Source organism: Rhinoraja longicauda, chromosome 13 (genome assembly GCF_053455715.1).
Source record: "Rhinoraja longicauda isolate Sanriku21f chromosome 13, sRhiLon1.1, whole genome shotgun sequence".
Lineage (NCBI taxonomy): Eukaryota > Metazoa > Chordata > Chondrichthyes > Rajiformes > Arhynchobatidae > Rhinoraja > Rhinoraja longicauda.
The window spans coordinates 30,662,298-30,681,725 of NC_135965.1; the positions used below are offsets into that span (position 1 = coordinate 30,662,298).

Sequence of the window (19,428 nt, forward strand, 5' to 3'; positions counted from 1 at the left end):
CTAACAAGGGAAATCAAGGATAGTATTAAAACAAAAGATGAAGCATACAGATTAGCCAGAAAAAGTAGCATACCAGAGGACTGGGAGAAATTCAGAGTCCAGCAGAGGAGGACAAAGGGCTTAATTAGGAAAGGGAAAATAGATTATGAGGGAAAACTGGCAAGGAACATAAAAACTGACTGCAAAAGCTTTTATAGATATGTGAAGAGAAAAAAATTAGTTAAGACAAATGTAGGTCCCTTGCAGTCAGAAACAGGTGAATTGATCATAGGGAACAAGGAGATGGCAGACCAATTGAACAAATACTTTGGTTCTGTCTTCACTAAGGAAGACATAAACCGTCTGCCGGAAATAGCGGGGGACCGGGGGTCTAATGAGATGGAGGAACTGAGGGAAATCCAGGTTAGTCGGGAAGTGGTGTTAGGTAAATTAAATGGATTAAAGGCAGATAAATCCCCAGGGCCAGATAGGCTGCATCCCAGAGTGCTTAAGGAAGTAGCCTCAGAAATAGTGGATGCATTAGTGATAATTTTTCAAAACTCCTTAGATTCTGGAGTAGTTCCTGAGGACTGGAGAGTAGCTAATGTAACCCCACTTTTTAAAAAGGGAGGGAGAGAGAAAACGGGGAATTATAGACCAGTTAGCCTAACATCGGTAGTGGGGAAAATGCTAGAATCAGTTATTAAAGATGTGATAGCATCACATTTGGAAAGTGGTGAAATCATCGGACAAAGTCAGCATGGATTTACAAAAGGCAAATCATGTCTGACGAATCTTATAGAATTTTTCGAGGATGTAACTAATAGAGTGGATAAGGGAGAACCAGTCGATGTGTTATATCTGGACTTTCAGAAGGCCTTCGACAAGGTCCCACATAGGAGATTGGTGTACAAACTTAAAGCACACGGTATTGAGGGTTCAGTGTTGAGGTGGATAGAAAATTGGTTGGCGGACAGGAAGCAAAGAGTAGGAATAAACGGGTCCTTTTCGGAATGGCAGGCAGTGACTAGTGGGGTACCGCAAGGCTCAGTGCTGGGACCCCAGTTATGTACAGTGTATATTAATGATTTGGACGAGGGAATTGAATGCAACATCTCTAAGTTTGCGGATGACACGAAGCTGGGTGGCAGTGTTAGCTGCGAGGAGGATGCTAGGAGGCTGCAGAGTGACTTGGATAGATTAGGCGAGTGGGCAAATGCATGGCAGATGCAATATAATGTGGATAAATGTGAGGTTATCCACTTTGGCGGCAAGAACAGGAAAGCAGAGTATTACCTGAATGGTGAATGATTAGGAGAAGGGGAGATGCAACGTGACCTGGGTGTCATGGTGCACCAGTGATTGAAAGCAAGCGTGCAGGTGCAGCAGGCAGTGAAGAAAGCAAATGGTATGTTGGCATTCATAGCAAGAGGATTTGAGTTTAGGAGCAGGGAGGTTCTACTGCAGTTGTACAGGGCCTTGGTGAGACCGCACCTGGAGTATTGTGTGCAGTTTTGGTCTCCTAATCTGAGGAAAGACGTTCTTGCCTTAGAGGGAGTACAGAGAAGGTTCACTAGATTGATCCCTGGGATGGCGGGACTTTCATATGAAGATAGACTGGATAGACTAGGCTTGTACTCGCTGGAATTTAGAAGACTGAGGGGGGATCTTATAGAAACATATAAAATTCTTAAGGGGTTGGAGAGGCTAGATGCGGGAAGATTGTTCCCGATGTTGGGGGAGTCCAGAACCAGGGGTCACCGCTTAAGGATAAGGGGGAAGTCTTTTAGGACCGAGATGAGAAAACATTTCTTCACACAGAGAGTGGTGAGTCTGTGGAATTCTCTGCCACAGAAGGTAGTTGAGGCCAGTTCATTGGCTATATTTTTTATTTTTTATTTTTTTATTTTTTTATTTTTGAAAAGCATATGTACAAATAGAAATAAGAAAAAACACATTTGTTACAAAGTTCTTACATAGCTTCAATTTTTAAATTTTTGAAGAGAGAAAGTAAAAATAAAAATAAAAAACTATAAACTTGGGGAGAGAGAATAAGAGGGTTAATAAAAAAAATAAAAAAAGGATCTAACAATAAAAATTAAAGGGAGTAGATCCGGGAGACAATAACCACAGTTGTACATCCAACCCCTAACTCAAGTTTCAACTTTTAATTTAAATTTTTTTATTTTAGTCCTGTGCCAAACCCATTTACTTTTCTAAAAATTCAATAAATGGAGACCATATTTTTAAAAATAACTCAGGTTTGTCGATTAAGGCAAACCTTATTTTTTCCAAATGCAGGGTCTCTGTCATTTCCGTAGTCCACATTTTAATTGTGGGGGTTATTGGTTTTTTCCAAAATTTAAGTATTAATTTTTTCGCAGTTATTAGACTGTAATCAAGAAAATGTACCTGACTTACTGTAAAATTTGTAGTATGTTCTGATAATCCTAATATAATTAATTTTGGGTCCATATCCAATTTTTTATTAATAACTTTAGAAACTATTTTAAAAATCTCCAACCAGAAGTTTTGCATTTTTATACAAGTTACGAAAATATGAGTTAAATTAGCTTCTTGAAATTGACATTTATCACAAATAGGAGAGATACTAGGAAAAATCCTATTTAATTTCGTCTTCGAATAATGTAATCTATGTATTATTTTAAATTGTATTAAGGAATGTCTAGTATTCAATGAACATTGATGTATATGTTGTAAGCTTTCATCCCATATATCTTGCATTATAAATTGATTCAATTCGTCCTCCCATGCTCGGCTATAAGATTCTGATGACGGAATGTCAGTGTCAAGGAGAGTATTGTAAATAAAGGATATTAATTTATTTGAATTATAATATCGATTCAGGCATACATCAAGTGTTTCTGGACCTCTAAACTTATATTCTTGCATGTGTGATTTTACATAATCTCTAAGTTGTAAATATCTAAAATAATTATTAACATGTAATCCGTACTTCTGCTGTAACTCCTGAAACGAAAGAAAAGTTCCCTTATGATAAAGATCTCCCACCCTTTTGATTCCATAACTTTTCCATTGAGCAAAGCCTCTATCTAAGACAGACGGTTTAAAAGAAGGATTATTCGTAATAGGAAGGAAAACAGATAATTTACTCAATTTTAACGTAAGCTTTAATTGTTTCCAGGTACGGATAACACTATGTATAATGGGATTACCTCCATATGTTTTTTTATTTAAATTTATTGGAGCTAAGAGGATCGCACCAATATCGAATGGTAAACAATCCTCTTTCTCCATCTTTAACCAATCCGGTTGTTGATCAGAATCATCCAACCAGCAGGTTATATTTTTAATATTAACCGCCCAATAATAAAATAAAAAGTTAGGTAAAGCAATTCCTCCATTAATTTTAGACTTACATAAGTGTCTTTTATTTATTCTATGAGTCTTGTAGTCCCAAATAAAATTAGTGACAATTGAATCAATTTTTTTAAAAAACTTTTTTGGAAGATAGATCGGAATTGCTTGAAATAAATATAGTAGCTGTGGAAGAAAGATCATCTTTATAGCATTACTACGACCAACTAATGATATAGGAAGTGTTTTCCAAAATTGGATATTTCTGTGTAATTTAGCAAGTAAAGGAGGAAAATTTGATTTAAATAAAGAAGTATATTTCCTAGTCACGTAAATTCCAAGATATTTAAACTTTTCATAGGCAATTTTAAAAGGAAATTGTTGAAGTATGGCCAGATTATGCTCCATTATTGGCATAATTTCACTTTTATACCAGTTAATTCTATAACCTGAAAATGAACCAAATTGAGTTATGAGATTTAATAAATTCGGAATGCTAATTTCTGGCTTTGTAATATATATTAATACATCATCCGCATATAAAGAAATTTTATTGGTTGTATGTTTAGTGTTGTAGCCATGAATATCTGAATTTGATCTAATACTCTCAGCAAGTGGTTCTATAATAAGGGCAAATAAAAGTGGTGATAGTGGACATCCAACGTGACCTGGGTGTCATGGTGCACCAGTGATTGAAAGCAAGCGTGCAGGTGCAGCAGGCAGTGAAGAAAGCGAATGGTATGTTGGCATTCATAGCAAGAGGATTTGAGTTTAGGAGCAGGGAGGTTCTACTGCAGTTGTACAGGGCCTTGGTGAGACCGCACCTGGAGTATTGTGTGCAGTTTTGGTCTCCTAATCTGAGGAAAGACATTCTTGCCTTAGAGGGAGTACAGAGAAGGTTCACTAGATTGATCCCTGGGATGGCGGGACTTTCATATGAAGAAAGACTGGATAGACTAGGCTTGTACTCGCTGGAATTTAGAAGACTGAGGGGGGATCTTATAGAAACATATAAAATTCTTAAGGGGTTGGAGAGGCTAGATGCGGGAAGATTGTTCCCGATGTTGGGGGAGTCCAGAACCAGGGGTCACCGCTTAAGGATAAGGGGGAAGTCTTTTAGGACCGAGATGAGAAAACATTTCTTCACACAGAGAGTGGTGAGTCTGTGGAATTCTCTGCCACAGAAGGTAGTTGAGGCCAGTTCATTGGCTATATTTAAGAGGGAGTTAGATATGGCCCTTTTTGCTAAAGGGATCAGGGGGTATGGAGAGAAGGCAGGTACAGGTTACTGAGCTGGATGATCAGCCATGATCATATTGAATGGCGGTGCAGGCTCGAAGGGCCGAATGGCCTACTCCTGCACCTATTTTCTATGTTTCTATGTTTCTATGAAACCCATCGCCAAGAGGTAAGCCACCGAGCACAACCATGCTCTTACCCCAGGCCTGGATAGGAGGGTGTTGAGATTCAAGATGGCGGCGACAGCAAGCAGATCGCCTGCGGGAGGCAGTGTAGTGCACCTTGACGGTGGAGTGGGCCACTGGAGGCCCCGCAGCAGCCTGAGGTTCAGCTGGATCGGGCACCGCTCAATAAGGCGGAGCGCGCGGACCAGACGCAACCTGTAGCTGCTCAGAGTGGTGGAGCAGCAGTGGGGCACACCAACAGCTTTTCTTGGCCAGGCCAACCCTGCAATGCTGCCAGGACAACAGGCCTTTAAGGCCAGGTTAAGAATTCTACAACTATAACAACTTGGACTTAAAAATGGTGCCATACTCTGATATATTGTCTCAGTGTACTATTCCTATACACTTGTACTGAATCTAAGGTGTGCTTGTATATCGTAAAACTTTTACTGAACTGCATGTAAAAAATAATTTCACACTGGTAAATGTGATAATAAAGTTCCATTGAACCGTTAGTTATGTTTGAGATAGTGCTGCTTAGCCTAATCGTTGAATGGCCAAAGTCCATTTGTGAAGCGTTTTGCACTCACAGATAGTTCTGGGATTTTAACCCAAGGTGATTCATGAAAAGCAAGGTCTGTTCAAATCAGAGCAGAATGTGACTTGGAAGTGATGGGGATCTCATGTGCCTAATGTCCCTGAATATCTAAGCAGTGGAGGTTTGGGAGCCACTATTGAAGACAACGTGATGAGCTACAACAATGCAGCCTGGGTGAGGACACACTGCAACCAGAAGGTGCTAAAGGGGAGCCAATGAACGTCAGCAGGTAAACAAGGTGATAGGTGATGGGGCGTGGCTGTGTTCTGCAGCTGCGGCTCACCGGCAGTCTCTCCGTTTTTTTTGTTGTGTTTTTTAGTCAATGTTGATGTTAAATGTACGTTTTGTTTTATTTTTAATTCTGTGTATGTAGGGGGGTGGTGGGGGGGTTGGGGGAAACCTTTTTTTAAATCTCCTCCTCAACGGAGATGCGACCTTTACCGTGTCGTATCTCCGTTCGCGCTACGGCCTAACATCGTGGAGTCGGCGGCCTCCAGCTGGGATCGACCTCGAAGACTCCGGTCGCAGGGCCTGGACTTACCATCTCGGAGGCTTCGGCCGTGGGCCCTGCAGACCGCAACATCGGGAGCTCGCAGGTCCCTGGCTGGCGACCGGCTTTCGGGAGCTCCAGCCGCAGCAGCTTCGACCGCCCCGAAGCACGAGGCACGATCAACCCGCCCGCAGGCCCTTCATCACCCTGCGTGGCTCGGCCGCAGCACTTTACATCGCCCGGTGGGGGCTCAGGACTTTCATCGGCCTGCTCGGCTCGGCTCGACCCTGGGACTTTCCATCGCCCGGCGGGGGCTTCAAGGGGTTGGGAGCCTCGATCGCCTCGTGGCGCCACGGGAGAAGAACGAGGAGGAGATAAGACTTTGCCTTCCATCACAGTGAGGGTATGCCTAGAGCAATCACTGTGATGGCTGTTTTGTGTAAAAAATTGTATCTGTGTGTCTTGTGTTCTTTAATGTCTACTGCCGGACCCTGACGTGAGAGGACGCTGGCGTTGATTATTCGCCGCTTTTCCGTCAGGATAGTTTGTCTGTTTGTTTCTATGTTAATTGTATTTGTAAAGCGCTTTGTGCATGTGTTAAGGCGCTATATAAAATAAATATATTATTATTATTATTATTATAGTCAAGCAGATTGTTTTGCCCAGGATTGAACTGAGCTATCCATTTATCGTTGAAGCTGTATTTTTCCAATAACTATTGAGATATGTCATCACTCTACTCACAAAGCTTGTCGATACTGGAGAGGTTCTTTGAAGATCTTAAAGAGAGTGACTCATTGCCAACACCCAACCTGCTCCAACAGCAGCAGAATGGAAGTAAAGTATTTTGTGGACGTTCTGGCTGATTATTGCCCCTGGAACATTGAATGACAGAGGCGTTGAATCAAACTGCTGATAGTTGGGTCAAGTAGCTTGACCCGGCCAATTCCTGCTGCAATTTTGGCTTCCACAACTATCTGAAAGCATTAGCTTTGGATTTGGCCAATGTTGCCTTTGATCCTCAAAGTACCCGTAGACCACAAGATGTGCCCCAAATGTTTAAAAAATGTCCCTAGTTTCTGTGATGAATAATCCACCATTTAACCATCTTCTTTTCCACTAGTACATTATAGAACCCCAATCTCTCCCACACACATGCACACACTTAATGCCTTTGCTCCTTACTATATTTAATTTCAGTTATGTTATACTCAAAATGTCCTCCAGTTCTGCTTAAGGGTGTTCATCGGAAACGTTAACTTATCTGTGCTTTCCACGCAGCTGTTCCATTACACACAAAATGGGTTCCAACATTCTTTAAATGTCAAAACAAAATCACTGACTGTCGAGATTTTCCATAATTTAACCTTGGAGATAAATTGTTCAATGGGTGCTTAATATACACTGGAGGAATAAACAGAGGTTTAGAATGTGTTTGGGCTAAAACGCACACAATTTGCAAAGTCAGCAAAATGAAGGAGTTGTTTATTGACTTCAGGAAGTGTGGTGTACATGCCCCAATCAGCATCAATGGTCCTGAAGTGAAAATGGTTGAGAGCTTCAAGTTCCTTGGAGTAAATATTACCATCTGTTATGGACCAACCTCATTTAAGCAATAGCCAAGAATCCACTTCAATGCTCGACCTCCTCAGGAAACTGAAAATTCAGCATGTCACTAATGATTCCAACAAATTTCTACAGATGTATCATAGAAACCATATTGTCGGGTTGCTTCATAGTTTAGTTTGAGAACAGCTCTGCCCAAGATCACAAGAAATTGCAGAGGGTTGTGGATGTCAAGTCAAGTCAAGTCAAGTCAATTTATTTGTATAGCACATTTAAAAACAACCCACGTTGACCAAAGTGCTGCACATCTGACCAGGAAAAAAAAAGAAACATACAGTGGCAGGCAGCCAAACACAACGGCGCGGCCATCTTGAACAAAATGTTAATTCAATCACCCACAGTCCAACAATAAAAGCACTAAACAGGCACCCAAAATTACCCAACCCCAAAAACCCCCCCAAAACACAGTCCAACAATAAAAGCATTAAATAGGCATTCAAATCACACACCCCAAAACCCCCAAAAACACAGTCCAACAATAAAAGCATCAAACAGGCACTCAAACCATCCAACCCCAAAAACACACAAAAAAAAAAAGAAACATCCATCAAAGAAACATCCATCACAGTGAGTCTCCTCCAGTCCTCTCTCTCCTCACTGTGATGGAAGGCCACAATGTCTTTCCCTTCTCCCGCTGTCCTCGCCCGCAGTCAGGTTGTTGTGGTTGCAGTCCATTACACAGACCTGACTCTCTACCAGTGACTCCATCTACATTTCTCAATGCCTCGGGAGAGATATCTACATAATCAAAGACTTGTCCCACCCCAGTCATTCCTTTGTCTCCCCAATCCCTTCAGGCAAAAGATACAGAAGCTTGAAGGGTCTCGGCCCGAAACATCACTCCAGAGATATTGCCTGTCCTGCTGTTAGAGCAGCATTTTGTGTCTACCTTAAAAGCACACACCACCACACTCAGAAACAGTTTCTTTCCCTCTGTTATCATGCTTCTGAACGGTGCTTCCATTAGCTAGGGTATTGTCCGATTCACAAACAACCAATTGTCGACATTGGACTTTCTCTCTGGAACTGGTGCACTAAAATACTAAGAACTACATTCCACCTTCTGTATCTCTACCTGTTGTATTTGAGTTCGGCTTGATTGTATTTTCTGACTCCTTGGATAACATACAAAACAAAACGTTTCACTGTACCTCGGTACACAAGGCAATAATAATCCTAACCCTAACGGTAGAGAAATGGAACTTGCTGTTCTGCAGAAACATTAATGATTTAAAAACACCTACTGAAAGGCTCCAGAATAATCATAGTAAGGTTCCTCATGTGATCGCTTGCATTTGTTCTCATCTTCTCCTATACACAGCTCACAGAGTGTCGGGAAAGTTGCGTTGGCACCTGGAACACAGCTGGCAGAGAAGAAATTTGCCACAACTGGAAACAAAAATGCAGTAAGTGAGGATTAGATTTCATGCATGGGGAAGCAGCCTTAAAATACCCATCAAAAGTGGAAGAATTAAGTAACATCAGCAAAGCAAACAAAAAGACCTTGCAATATCGCACCAGGTTTTTGGTGTGTGAATCTCCGCATTCTCACTTTAGCTGCAACAGTCCTACACTCAGTAAATCCCACCTCAACCCCACCCTAGGCCACACAGTAGTGCAGCGGTAGAGTTAATGCCTTACAGGCCCAGAGACCCGGGTTTGATCTGACTACGGGTGCTGGCTGCACTGAGTTTGTACGTTCTCCCTGTTACCATGTGGTTTTTCTCAGGGTGCCGCCTCCGGTTTCCACCTACATTCCAAAGATATGCTGGTTTGTAGGTTAATTGGCTTCTAAAAATATTGTCTAGGATAGAATTAGTGTAGGTGATTCTACTAACGTAACGTGGTCGTTATGGACTCGGTACGCCAAAGGACTTGTTTCCACAATGTATCTCTAAAACTAAATTAAAACTAAAACTAGCTGGGGTAGTCTAATATCCAGCTAATGATTCCATAGTGGTCAAGACAGTCATTATCCTTCCACACCATGTCTGAGACAACCCAACGCTGAGCTAATTCCTTCACGCCAGCTTAGCTGTGGGAATCCTAGCCTGCACCAATAATGTTTCAGCCTATTGTTTGTTGTCCGTCACCAGTAGATTCAGATGCTCCCATTAAACCTGGCTTTGGAGCCAGGTTTTCCATCCCTGCTTCCTCCACTAATAAGCACCGAAACGCAATGGTGCAATTCAGGGAAAAGAAAAAAGAGACATGAAACTGGGAGGCAAAAGTGGGGTGAGAGACCGAAACAAGAGGGAGTGAATCGACAAAGGTAATGGACCTGGTGGCCCCTCAAAGAAGATAACAAAATAGAGAGAGAAAAAAAATCGAAGAGAGGAAAGAATCTGGAAGTCTGAATGTGGAGTATGACAGAAAGGAAATAAAGAGAAGGGCATTGTTAGAATCAAATGAAGGACCAACACGTTTAAAAGACCAACAAGAGAGAAGGGAAATGAAAAATAATTACAGTAAAGAATGCAAGAATAAGATATTATTGGATACCTCACCACCACAAAATCTGGCCCATCAGGTATGTAGGTTAATTGGCTGGGTAAATGTAAAAATTGTCCCTAGTGGGTGTAGGATAGTGTTAATGTATGGGGATCACTGGGCGGCACGGACTTGGAGGGCCGAAAAGGCCTGTTTCCGGCTGTATATATATGATATGATATGATAATCCTTAATTTATTTATTCCGAGAGAAAAATGTGTGATCTGTAAGCCAGCCTGTGTTTTGAAAAGGAACTTTAAAAAAAATCTCCTTTCAGATCCTGAAACATGGATCAGAATTTTGGATTCATTGCACGTAATGGTAAGCTGAAGTGGGAGAGTGCATATTATAATTTCAGGTAGACACAAAATGCTGAGCAACTCAGCGGGACAGGCAGCATCTCCGGAGAGAACAAATGGGTGACGTTTCAGGTTGAGACCCTTCTTCAGAAGAAGACGCATCTAAAGAAGGGTCTTGACCCAAAACGTCACCCATTCATGCAACTCTGCAAGATTAGCTCTATACAGTACCACTCTCATTGCATTCACCAAGATTTTCTTGGGTCATCATTGCTTGGTCGTTCTGTGACTGGTATCTGTCTCTTTCTACATATCCTTCTGTTAATCCTATGCCATTCACTATATAATTGCAGTATATCTTGGCCCAATGCATTGTGCCTGCTATTGAATTCAATGATATCACAGTATGAAGATCTTCTATCTTGCCAATTATAAATATTGAGATAGTTTTTGAGAATATAAAGTACCACATGTTACCTTGTTCAATGGGGTTAACTCCATTCCAGGATGTTAGGTTGTATTTCAAAATACTTCCTACTGGGACAATCCAGCCAGATGATTTGCCCAGGCCTGTGTGGCAAGATTTTTGGCCCAATAGCTCATGAAACCCAAAATTGCTTTCATTCTTGACCACTGCGACGGCATAGTAACAGAATCCCCCTGTAGCAATATACAATGTACCATCAGTCATGTTGGAACCATTCATAAATATCATTCTGATACTCCAGTTATTCTGCACATAAAATATAGCGCCTCTGATGAAGACCTCAGATGCAAATTTGAAGGTCAATATATCTCAAAGTGTGGCAATAGAGAGTTACTTTCAAGAGCACTGTAGAAAGGACAGTGGTGCAACAGTAGAGTTGCTGCCTTACAGTGCTTGCAGCGGCGGAGATCCGGGTTCGATCCAGACTATGGTTGCTGTCTGTACAGAGTTTGTACATTCTCCCCGTGACCTGCGTGAGTTTTCTCCGAGATCTTCAGTTTCCTCCCACACTCCAAAGACGTACAGGATTGTAGATTAATTCTCTTGGTAATTCTCTTGGTAAATGTAAATGTAAATGTAAAAATTGTCCCGAATGTGTGTAGGATAGTGTTAATATGCGGGGATCGCTGGTCGGCGCGGACTCGGTGGGCCAAAGGACTTGTTTCCATGCTGTATCTCTAAACTCAACTAAACAAAACTAAGACTGTAAGCGTAAAACTGAGAACAAAATAGGTGGGTTCAGTGCAAGTGAATTCAATAATTATTCAGCGGGATTAAGACTGTTGCAGGGGTTGTTTTGGAGAGGAATATCAAATATTGTAAGACCCCTCTCCAGGTTATAGAAATCACTAAGGAAAAGTCTACCACATAATTTAGAAAGTGTCCATCAGGTTGTGAAGATGTGTCTGGAAAGGAGTTCATCACTGGGTGTGATGATGACTGGATAGGGTCTTCCATGGATTATGGGGAATTCCAAAGAGGGGTCTTGCACATTATAGATATCAGTCTGGAGAGGGATCTATTGCAGATTGAAGAGAACTTTGATAAGGCCGCCATCTCAGGTTAGAGAGATGATTGTAGAGGAGTCACTCACTGGTTATAAAATAACTGGAGAGGAATCTGTCACTGGTTATAGGGATGGCTGAAGAGGGTCCTGTCACTGGTTATCGGATGGCTGGAGAGGAGCCTGTCATGTTATTTTCCTGAAAGCATACTTTTCTCTGAGCATATCATTCTCCGTCTGGACAAATCTTTTGTTTGTTTGTTTGTTTTAATGTCTTGTTTGCTCTGTAAAGCGTCTTTGAGTATCCTGAAAAGCGCTATATAAATTAAATGTATTATTATTATTATTGTCTGGCTTGAAGGGGACAGGAAAGACTGAGAATTTGGTTAGAGTCCAGGGTATTGATGCTATGGTATGATTCTTTGAGAATCACTATGACAAGTTGTTGCTTGCTGTGGGACACCCCCTCAACTCAGATGTTCATAACGAGGTCCTTACATCTGTAATTGGGATGAGAGTGCCTTTGCTGTATGTGCACCCAGTAATTTGGGTAGCCTGGTCCATTTTACTCTGAAGTAGGTGCCAACAAGTCTGACATATGGATTGGAAAATGGGTCAATGCTCAGCTTGTGATTTGTCATTTTCACTCCCTGTTTCATTCATACCACAATAGTGGTGTTCATACAACTGAATTACTTGATGGACCACTTCAGTGACAAACACATTCCTGTGGTCTGGAATCACAAGCAGATAGCAGATTGTCTTCTGGGAAGTCATTTAAAATAATACAGTGACTTTCCCTCTTATTTTCAGGCATGGTTTTATTGGCAGCATTTAATCAGTCTTTACCTGCAGTAACTTCAGCTATGATCGGCTTAAGACGTGGATGAGGCAAAAGACCGCCCTTATATATATCTCCCCCATCAACGGTTATGGCATCTGCATTTCCATTCTGAGGATTAGAAATGTGAAGGTGGTTGAATAGACTGGCATATCACGTCTTTATAATCAGCCTATACCTAGGATAAAGGGATTCCTCTCATTAATTCTGTATCTCCTTCCAGTAAGTTTTGGATTTGTACTTTGTTATTCCTAATTTTCTTTCGTTTTTGTGTTCATAAAATCCATTTCACTATTGTTTTGTCGAGACTTCCTAATCCTGGGTCCCTCACTGTCAGTAAGATGAAGGAGCTGGTTATTGATCTGAGGAAGCAAAGTGAAGTAAGCACCCTAATAAGCATGATCGGTGCCATGGTGGAGATGGTCGAGAGCTGCAAGTTCCTAAGTGTAAATATCACTGACACTTTGTCCTGAACCAACCACTTTTAGCTAGGGTCAAGAAAACACATCAAAGCCTTTACTTCCTCAGGAGATGTAGGATGTCTCCAATGTCTCTTACCAACTTCGACAGATGCAGCGTGGAAAGCATTCTATCATCACAGCTCTGTCCAAGACAAAAGAAATTGCAGAGAATTGTGAATTAACCCAATCCATCATGCTGACCAGCCACCCCACTATCAACACCATCATGCAATCCAATTCATGCTGCCTCAGGAAAGCAGCCAACACCATCAAGGACCTTTCTCATCCTGGTCATTCCCTCTTCTCCACCCTCCCATCGGACAAGATACAAAAGCCGGAAAGCACCCACCACCAGAATCAGGAACGGCTTATTCCCCACTGTTACCAGATTGCTCAATAGTCCTCCGAAAAGGTAGAATGGAATCCCAATCTTCCAAGCTACCTAATTGTGCACCTTTGTCTTTTTCTCTATAACTGTAACACTATCATGCTACAACACTCTAATCTGCACTCTGGTATCTTTTTCTTTGCACCTCCTGTTGTATTTACATACGACTTGTTTGCACTTATATATTGTGAAAGAATGGGATTAACAGAAACTTGTGATTAACAGAAACAGAGTAGGTGGGCAGCAGAAGAATCAGGAAGGAGTTGATGAACATGTGAGAGAAAGTAGTTTGTGGGAAATAAGTAAATAAATGTGACTGAGTGGAATGATTTAAAAGACAGCATATATTTGATGTGCTGAATGGCTTTCTTCTGTGACTTATGAAGAAGATTAGTCTCCATGTTCTTTCCCACACATGATGGAGGAACACCATTAACTGCACAATAGCATAGCTTATCCTGGGCAAAGGTGGGGTTGAAGTGGGAACCTCATCTTGATATGTAACTATCCCAAGCATATTATCATGGATTAGGCAGATTAGGATATAGCTGCAGGTGATCACAGCATCATTACAGGCTCATCTGCTGATCCCATACTTGGAGTTATGGCCACCTTGAGTAGTATGTGCAATTCTGACCAGTGTTTAACATAAAGCGAACATGCTCACGTATTATTAAGGAGACAAATAAAATTTGGATTCAGGGCTATTCAACACCCTCAATAATGAATCCTTTTCCCAAACATCACCTCAGCATGCCAATACTCTAAGTGCAGATAGCTACTGGAATTTACACTCCAGAGGCAAGAATGTGCTCTGACAAACGTTTCTTCTACCAACAGTTCACTTTGTTAGAGGGAGGGACCAACAACAGAGGGGACTCCCATTCACTGATATGGACAGTCACAGTTTAGATGGAATTATAAAAAACAGTGCCATCTACTGTTCTGATGGTAAAGCAACCCATGTGATTAAATATTTGGAATGCTAACTTAGGACAAGTCCAAATACACTTTTACCTTAATAGCAGATAAGCAAGCTTCAACCGAGTCTTTCATTATACATTCAAAGTTACTTTTCATCACATCTTTCAAATCATTGCATTTTGATAATTCCACTGTGGAGATTGTACACCAGGTGATCAACTGGTCATCCGCAAATAAGAGGGCTGCAAAAAGATAAAGAGCTTCAGATAGCAATTAGCTCAGAGAGAGGTAGTGCAGAAATTATACAAGGTTCAAGTCAAGACTGTTAATTGTCATATGTACCAATAATTCTTACTTGCAGTAGTATAACAGGCCTGTAAACACAATATGCATAAATAATATATACTAAGCAACATTTAATAAATTAAAACCTCATTAAAACTGGTGCAAAAAACTTGAAGTCCTTTGTGCAGCCAAGGCAAGTGCATAGTTCATAGTTGAAGTTAGTATTTTTATGTTCTGTTTGAGAGCATGAGGGTTGTTGGGAAGAAGCTATTCTTGAACCTGGTGGTCATTAGGGTTCTCAGATCCCTATACCTTTTTTTTCCAATCATAGGAGTGAAATGAAAGCATTGCCAGGGTGGTGTGCAATTTTAATGATACTGGTTGCCTTTTTGAGGCAGCGCCTTCTATAGATCCCATTGATGGTGTGGAGGACAGTACTTGTAATTGATCATGCAATGTCTACCACTCTTGGTAATCTCCTTCATTCCTGGGTGTTAGAGTTGCCGAACCAGGCCAGGATGCAACCAGTCAATATGCTCTCTATCATACACCTATAGATACTCAGAGAGTATTTGTTGATATCCCAAATCTCCTTAATCTTCTAAGGAAGTAAAAGCATTTTGGGGCTTTCTTTACGATTGCATCAATGTACTGGGTTCAGGACATAGGTTTTAAGGTGAAAAGGGAAAGATTTAGTAGGAACCTGAAGGGTAACTTTTTCACACAGAGACTGATGCATATATGAAATGAGCTGCCAGAGGAGATAGTTGAGGCATGTTCAATAACAACATTTAAAAGACACAAACTGTTGGAGTAACCCAGTGGGTCAGTGCCTGACCCGCTGAGTTGCTCCAACACTGTGTGCTTTTTAAAAAAAATTAAAAGACACTTGGATAGGCACATGGATAAGAAAGGTTTAGAGGGATATGGACCAAATGCGAGCAAATGGAACTAACTTAGATGGGGCAGAAAAAGACGAAATTGCGGAGCATTTGGATAGCAGTAACAGGATCGTTCTGAGTCAGCATGGATTTACGAAGGGGAAATCATGCTTGACAAATTTTCTGGAATTTTTTGAGGATGTAACTAGGAAAATTGACAGGGGAAAGCCGGTGGATGTGGTGTACCTCGACTTTCAGAAAGCCTTCGACAAAGTCCCACATAGGAGATTAGTGGGCAAAATTAGAGCACATGGTATTGGAGGTAGGGTACTGACATGGATAAAAAATTGGTTGACAGACAGAAAGCAAAGAGTGGGGATAAATGGATCCCTTTCAGACTGGCAGGCAGCGACTAGTGGGGTGGTAGTGTGAACTGTGAGGAAGATGCTATGAGGTTGCAGGGTGACTTGGACAGGTTGTGTGAGTGGGCGGATGCATGGCAGATGCATTTTAATGTGGATAAGTGTGAGGTTATCCACTTTGGTGGTAAGAATAGGAAGGCAGATTATTATCTGAATGGTGTCAAGTTAGGAAAAGGGGACGTACAATGAGATCTGAGTGTCCTAGTGCATCAGTCACTGAAAGGAAGCATGCAGGTACAGCAGGCAGTGAAGAAAGCCAATGGAATGTTGGCCTTCATAAAAAGAGGAGTTGAGTATAGGAGCAAAGAGGTCCTTCTGCAGTTGCACAGGGCCCTAGTGAAACCGCACCTGGAGTACTGTGTGCAGTTTTGGTCTCCAAATTTGAGGAAGGATATTCTTGCTATTGAGGGTGTGCAGTGTAGATTTACTAGGTTCATTCCCGGAATGGCGGGACTGTCGTATGTTAAAAGACTGGAGCGACTAGACTTGTATACACTGGAATTTAGAAGGATGAGAGGGGATCTTATCGAAACATATAAGATTATTAAGAGGTTGGACACGTTAGAGGCAGGAAACATGTTCCCAATGTTGGGGGAGTCCAGAACAAGGGGCCACAGTTTAAGAATAAGGGGTAGGTCATTTAGAACGGAGATGAGGAAAAACTTTTTCACTCAGAGAGTTGTAAATCTGTGGAATTCTCTGCCTCAGAAGGCAGTGGAGGCCAATTCTCTGAATGCATTCAAGGGAGAGCTAGATAGAGCCCTTAAGGATAGTGGAGTCAGGGGGTATGGGGAGAGGGCAGGAACGGGGTACTGATTGAGAATGATCAGCCATGATCACATTGAATGGTGGTGCTGGCTTGAAGGGGCTGAATGGCCTACTCCTGCACCTATTGTCTATTGTCTATTGTCTATTGGCATCTTGATCGGCATAACGAGTTGGGCTGAAGGGCCTGTTTCAGTGCTGCATTACTCTATAACTCCATAATGTCACCAGAAGTAGCAACAGGTTTGGTTACAGAATTATTCACAGGGTATCCCTAAACCTAAGTTCATTAATCACTTTGATCTGTTGCTGTCTTTTATTGTCCAGTGAATACTGTTACGGCACGGTAGCGCAGCGGTAGAGTTGCTGCTTTACAGCGAATGCAGCGCCGGAGACTCAGGTTCGATCCTGACTACGGGTGCTGCACTGTAAGGAGTTTGTACGTTCTCCCCGTGACCTGCGTGGGTTTTCTCCGAGATCTTCGGTTTCCTCCCACACTCCAAAGACGTACAGGTATGTAGGTTAATTGGCTGGGTAAATGTAAAAATTGTCCCTAGTGGGTGTAGGATAGTGTTAATGTGCGGGGATCGCTGGGCGGCACGGACTTGGTGGGCCGAAAAGGCCTGTTTCCGGCTGATATGATATGATATGATATGATAATAAAACTCTCATTTGTTTGTTTGTTTGTTCCTGAACAGCGGCAAAAACAGTACACAATAGCGTGACAATTTTAGGTCCACCTTACTCACCACCATCCCTTTGGTGCTAATGGAAGAAGTTTCATTGAAATCTGTTATATTTTTTAATTTATTCACATTTTAAAATTTAAATCTATCTCCTAGGGAGGGAGGGAGGAGGGAGGGAAGGAGGGAGGGGATGGAGGGAGTATAAGGGTAGTTGAAGGTGATGGAAAGGGGGAGGGGAATAGGAGGAGGGAGGAGGCGGAGGGGGCCGGAGGGAAAGGGGGAGGGGAGGGGGGGAGGAGAGTGGGGGAGGAGAGGAAGGGGAAGGGGGAAGAGGGAGGGAGGGGGAGGGGCAGGGGCAGGGGGAGGGGGAGGAGGAAGGGATGGGAGAGGGGGAAGGAGGAGGGGTGGGAGGAGAGGGTTCTGCACCAATGCAGGAGAGGTTTGAGCCCAACGGTTCCACTTGGTCTAGTACGATTACATTTCTCTTCTTACAACTGAGCGCTGTACACAATGGTATTCTCCATTACATAATAACTTTCTTTCCTCTACTTATCCCTTATTTAACCACTGTCCTCTTGATTCTATAATTCACACACACACACACGCACGCGCGCGCGCACACGCACACGCACACGCACACGCGCACACACACACACACGCACACGCGCACACGCGCACACACACACACACACACACACACACACACACGCACACGCGCACACACACACACACGCACACGCGCACACGCGCACACACACACACACACACACACACACACACACACAAACACACATATGCCTTAGCTGTTTCTGTTCATGATATAAAATGCATCTTTTATCTTCTATTCTGTTCTCTTACCTCATTATTTCTGCTCTTTCTCGCTATCATGTGCAATTTCAACTAATTTTCACACAGACTTCTACTTCATTTCATATATAACAGTTATTTCTGTATAATTGCTCTTTTTCTCACATAGCACTCTCCCTCTTTCTCTCATTTTCTGTCTGTTTTCTCTCACATTATTGTTATTGTTTTTTCAAACATCTTTAATTGTCATTCCCCCCCCCATATTATCCCTCTCCATTCTGTGTAGTTATGCCTTCTCTCTCCTGTACAAGTTGCACATTCCGTTCCCCCATCCCATTTATTTTTGTAACTTTTTCGTAATTTCAGTATTTTCTGCAAATTATTTGTTCTAGCTGTTTGACACACTTGCAATCACAGATAAAAGTTCTAAAGACGTTCTAAAGTCTATGGTATTACTCCAAAGCAGAATTGAAGATGTGGCAACTTTCAGAGGATATCTTCCTGTGTCCTCCATTGGGCATGCATCACATGAAGGGAAATTACTCCCTTGATGTTCAGCCTAACACATATCTCTGCATAATAATGCATGTGATTTGATTGCAGAATTAACAACACCTCACAGTGTGCAAATTGCTTGCTGTGTTTCTCTTCGTATTCCACAAACTAGTGATACTCCAAAGTACAATGTGAACCATAAAATGGTTTTGAAATGGTGCTTTAGTGTAGTAAATAGTAAATACGTCACCCAAATATGCTTCACCAGTACCCATAAACAGAAATGAAATATGAACATTTCGTCCGTCTTTGTGATGTTGGATAAGGAAATATCTTTAAATAGGACACCAGAAAAAGCTCTTCTGCTAAGCTTCATATGGATCCTACATCCAGCTGAGTGAACCTTGCTTCAATTGTTTATTCTGGATCGATGTAACAAAGGAGATTCATATTTAGCTAAGGAACTAACAAATTAGGACGTATATTTATATCTGGCAATGAATGACCCATGTGGAAAAATAGCATTCAATTAAGATTCCAGCAAAGCAAACATAATACTCACAAATACTTGCAGCGAGCACAACAGTGCGCAGATAAATCATCTTGTCAAACCAGAATAGAGAGGTTCTGTGGCTCTGTCACAAATCTGCTGTGCAGGAGATTGTTGGTGAAATGTTGGGTTACTCTCTGCCTTATATATCTAAGGGTTACAAAGTTGGCAGAATGAGATACACTGACATTGGTCTGCTTGGGTTATAT

General features: G+C 41.9%; 1 protein-coding gene across 1 annotated transcript in view; it reads right to left on the reverse strand.

Moving 5' to 3' along the window:
* LOC144599072 (uncharacterized) overlaps positions 1-19,428 on the reverse strand; it is a 91,712-nt gene that overhangs the window by 22,729 nt on the left and 49,555 nt on the right. Inside the window, exons 17-20 of the mRNA XM_078409794.1 lie at positions 14,422-14,570; positions 12,564-12,666; positions 10,702-10,884; positions 8,680-8,824 (exon numbers count right to left, since the gene is read on the reverse strand). Coding sequence (XP_078265920.1) covers positions 8,680-8,824; positions 10,702-10,884; positions 12,564-12,666; positions 14,422-14,570 — 580 coding nt within the window. The remainder of the gene's footprint in view (positions 1-8,679; positions 8,825-10,701; positions 10,885-12,563; positions 12,667-14,421; positions 14,571-19,428) is intronic.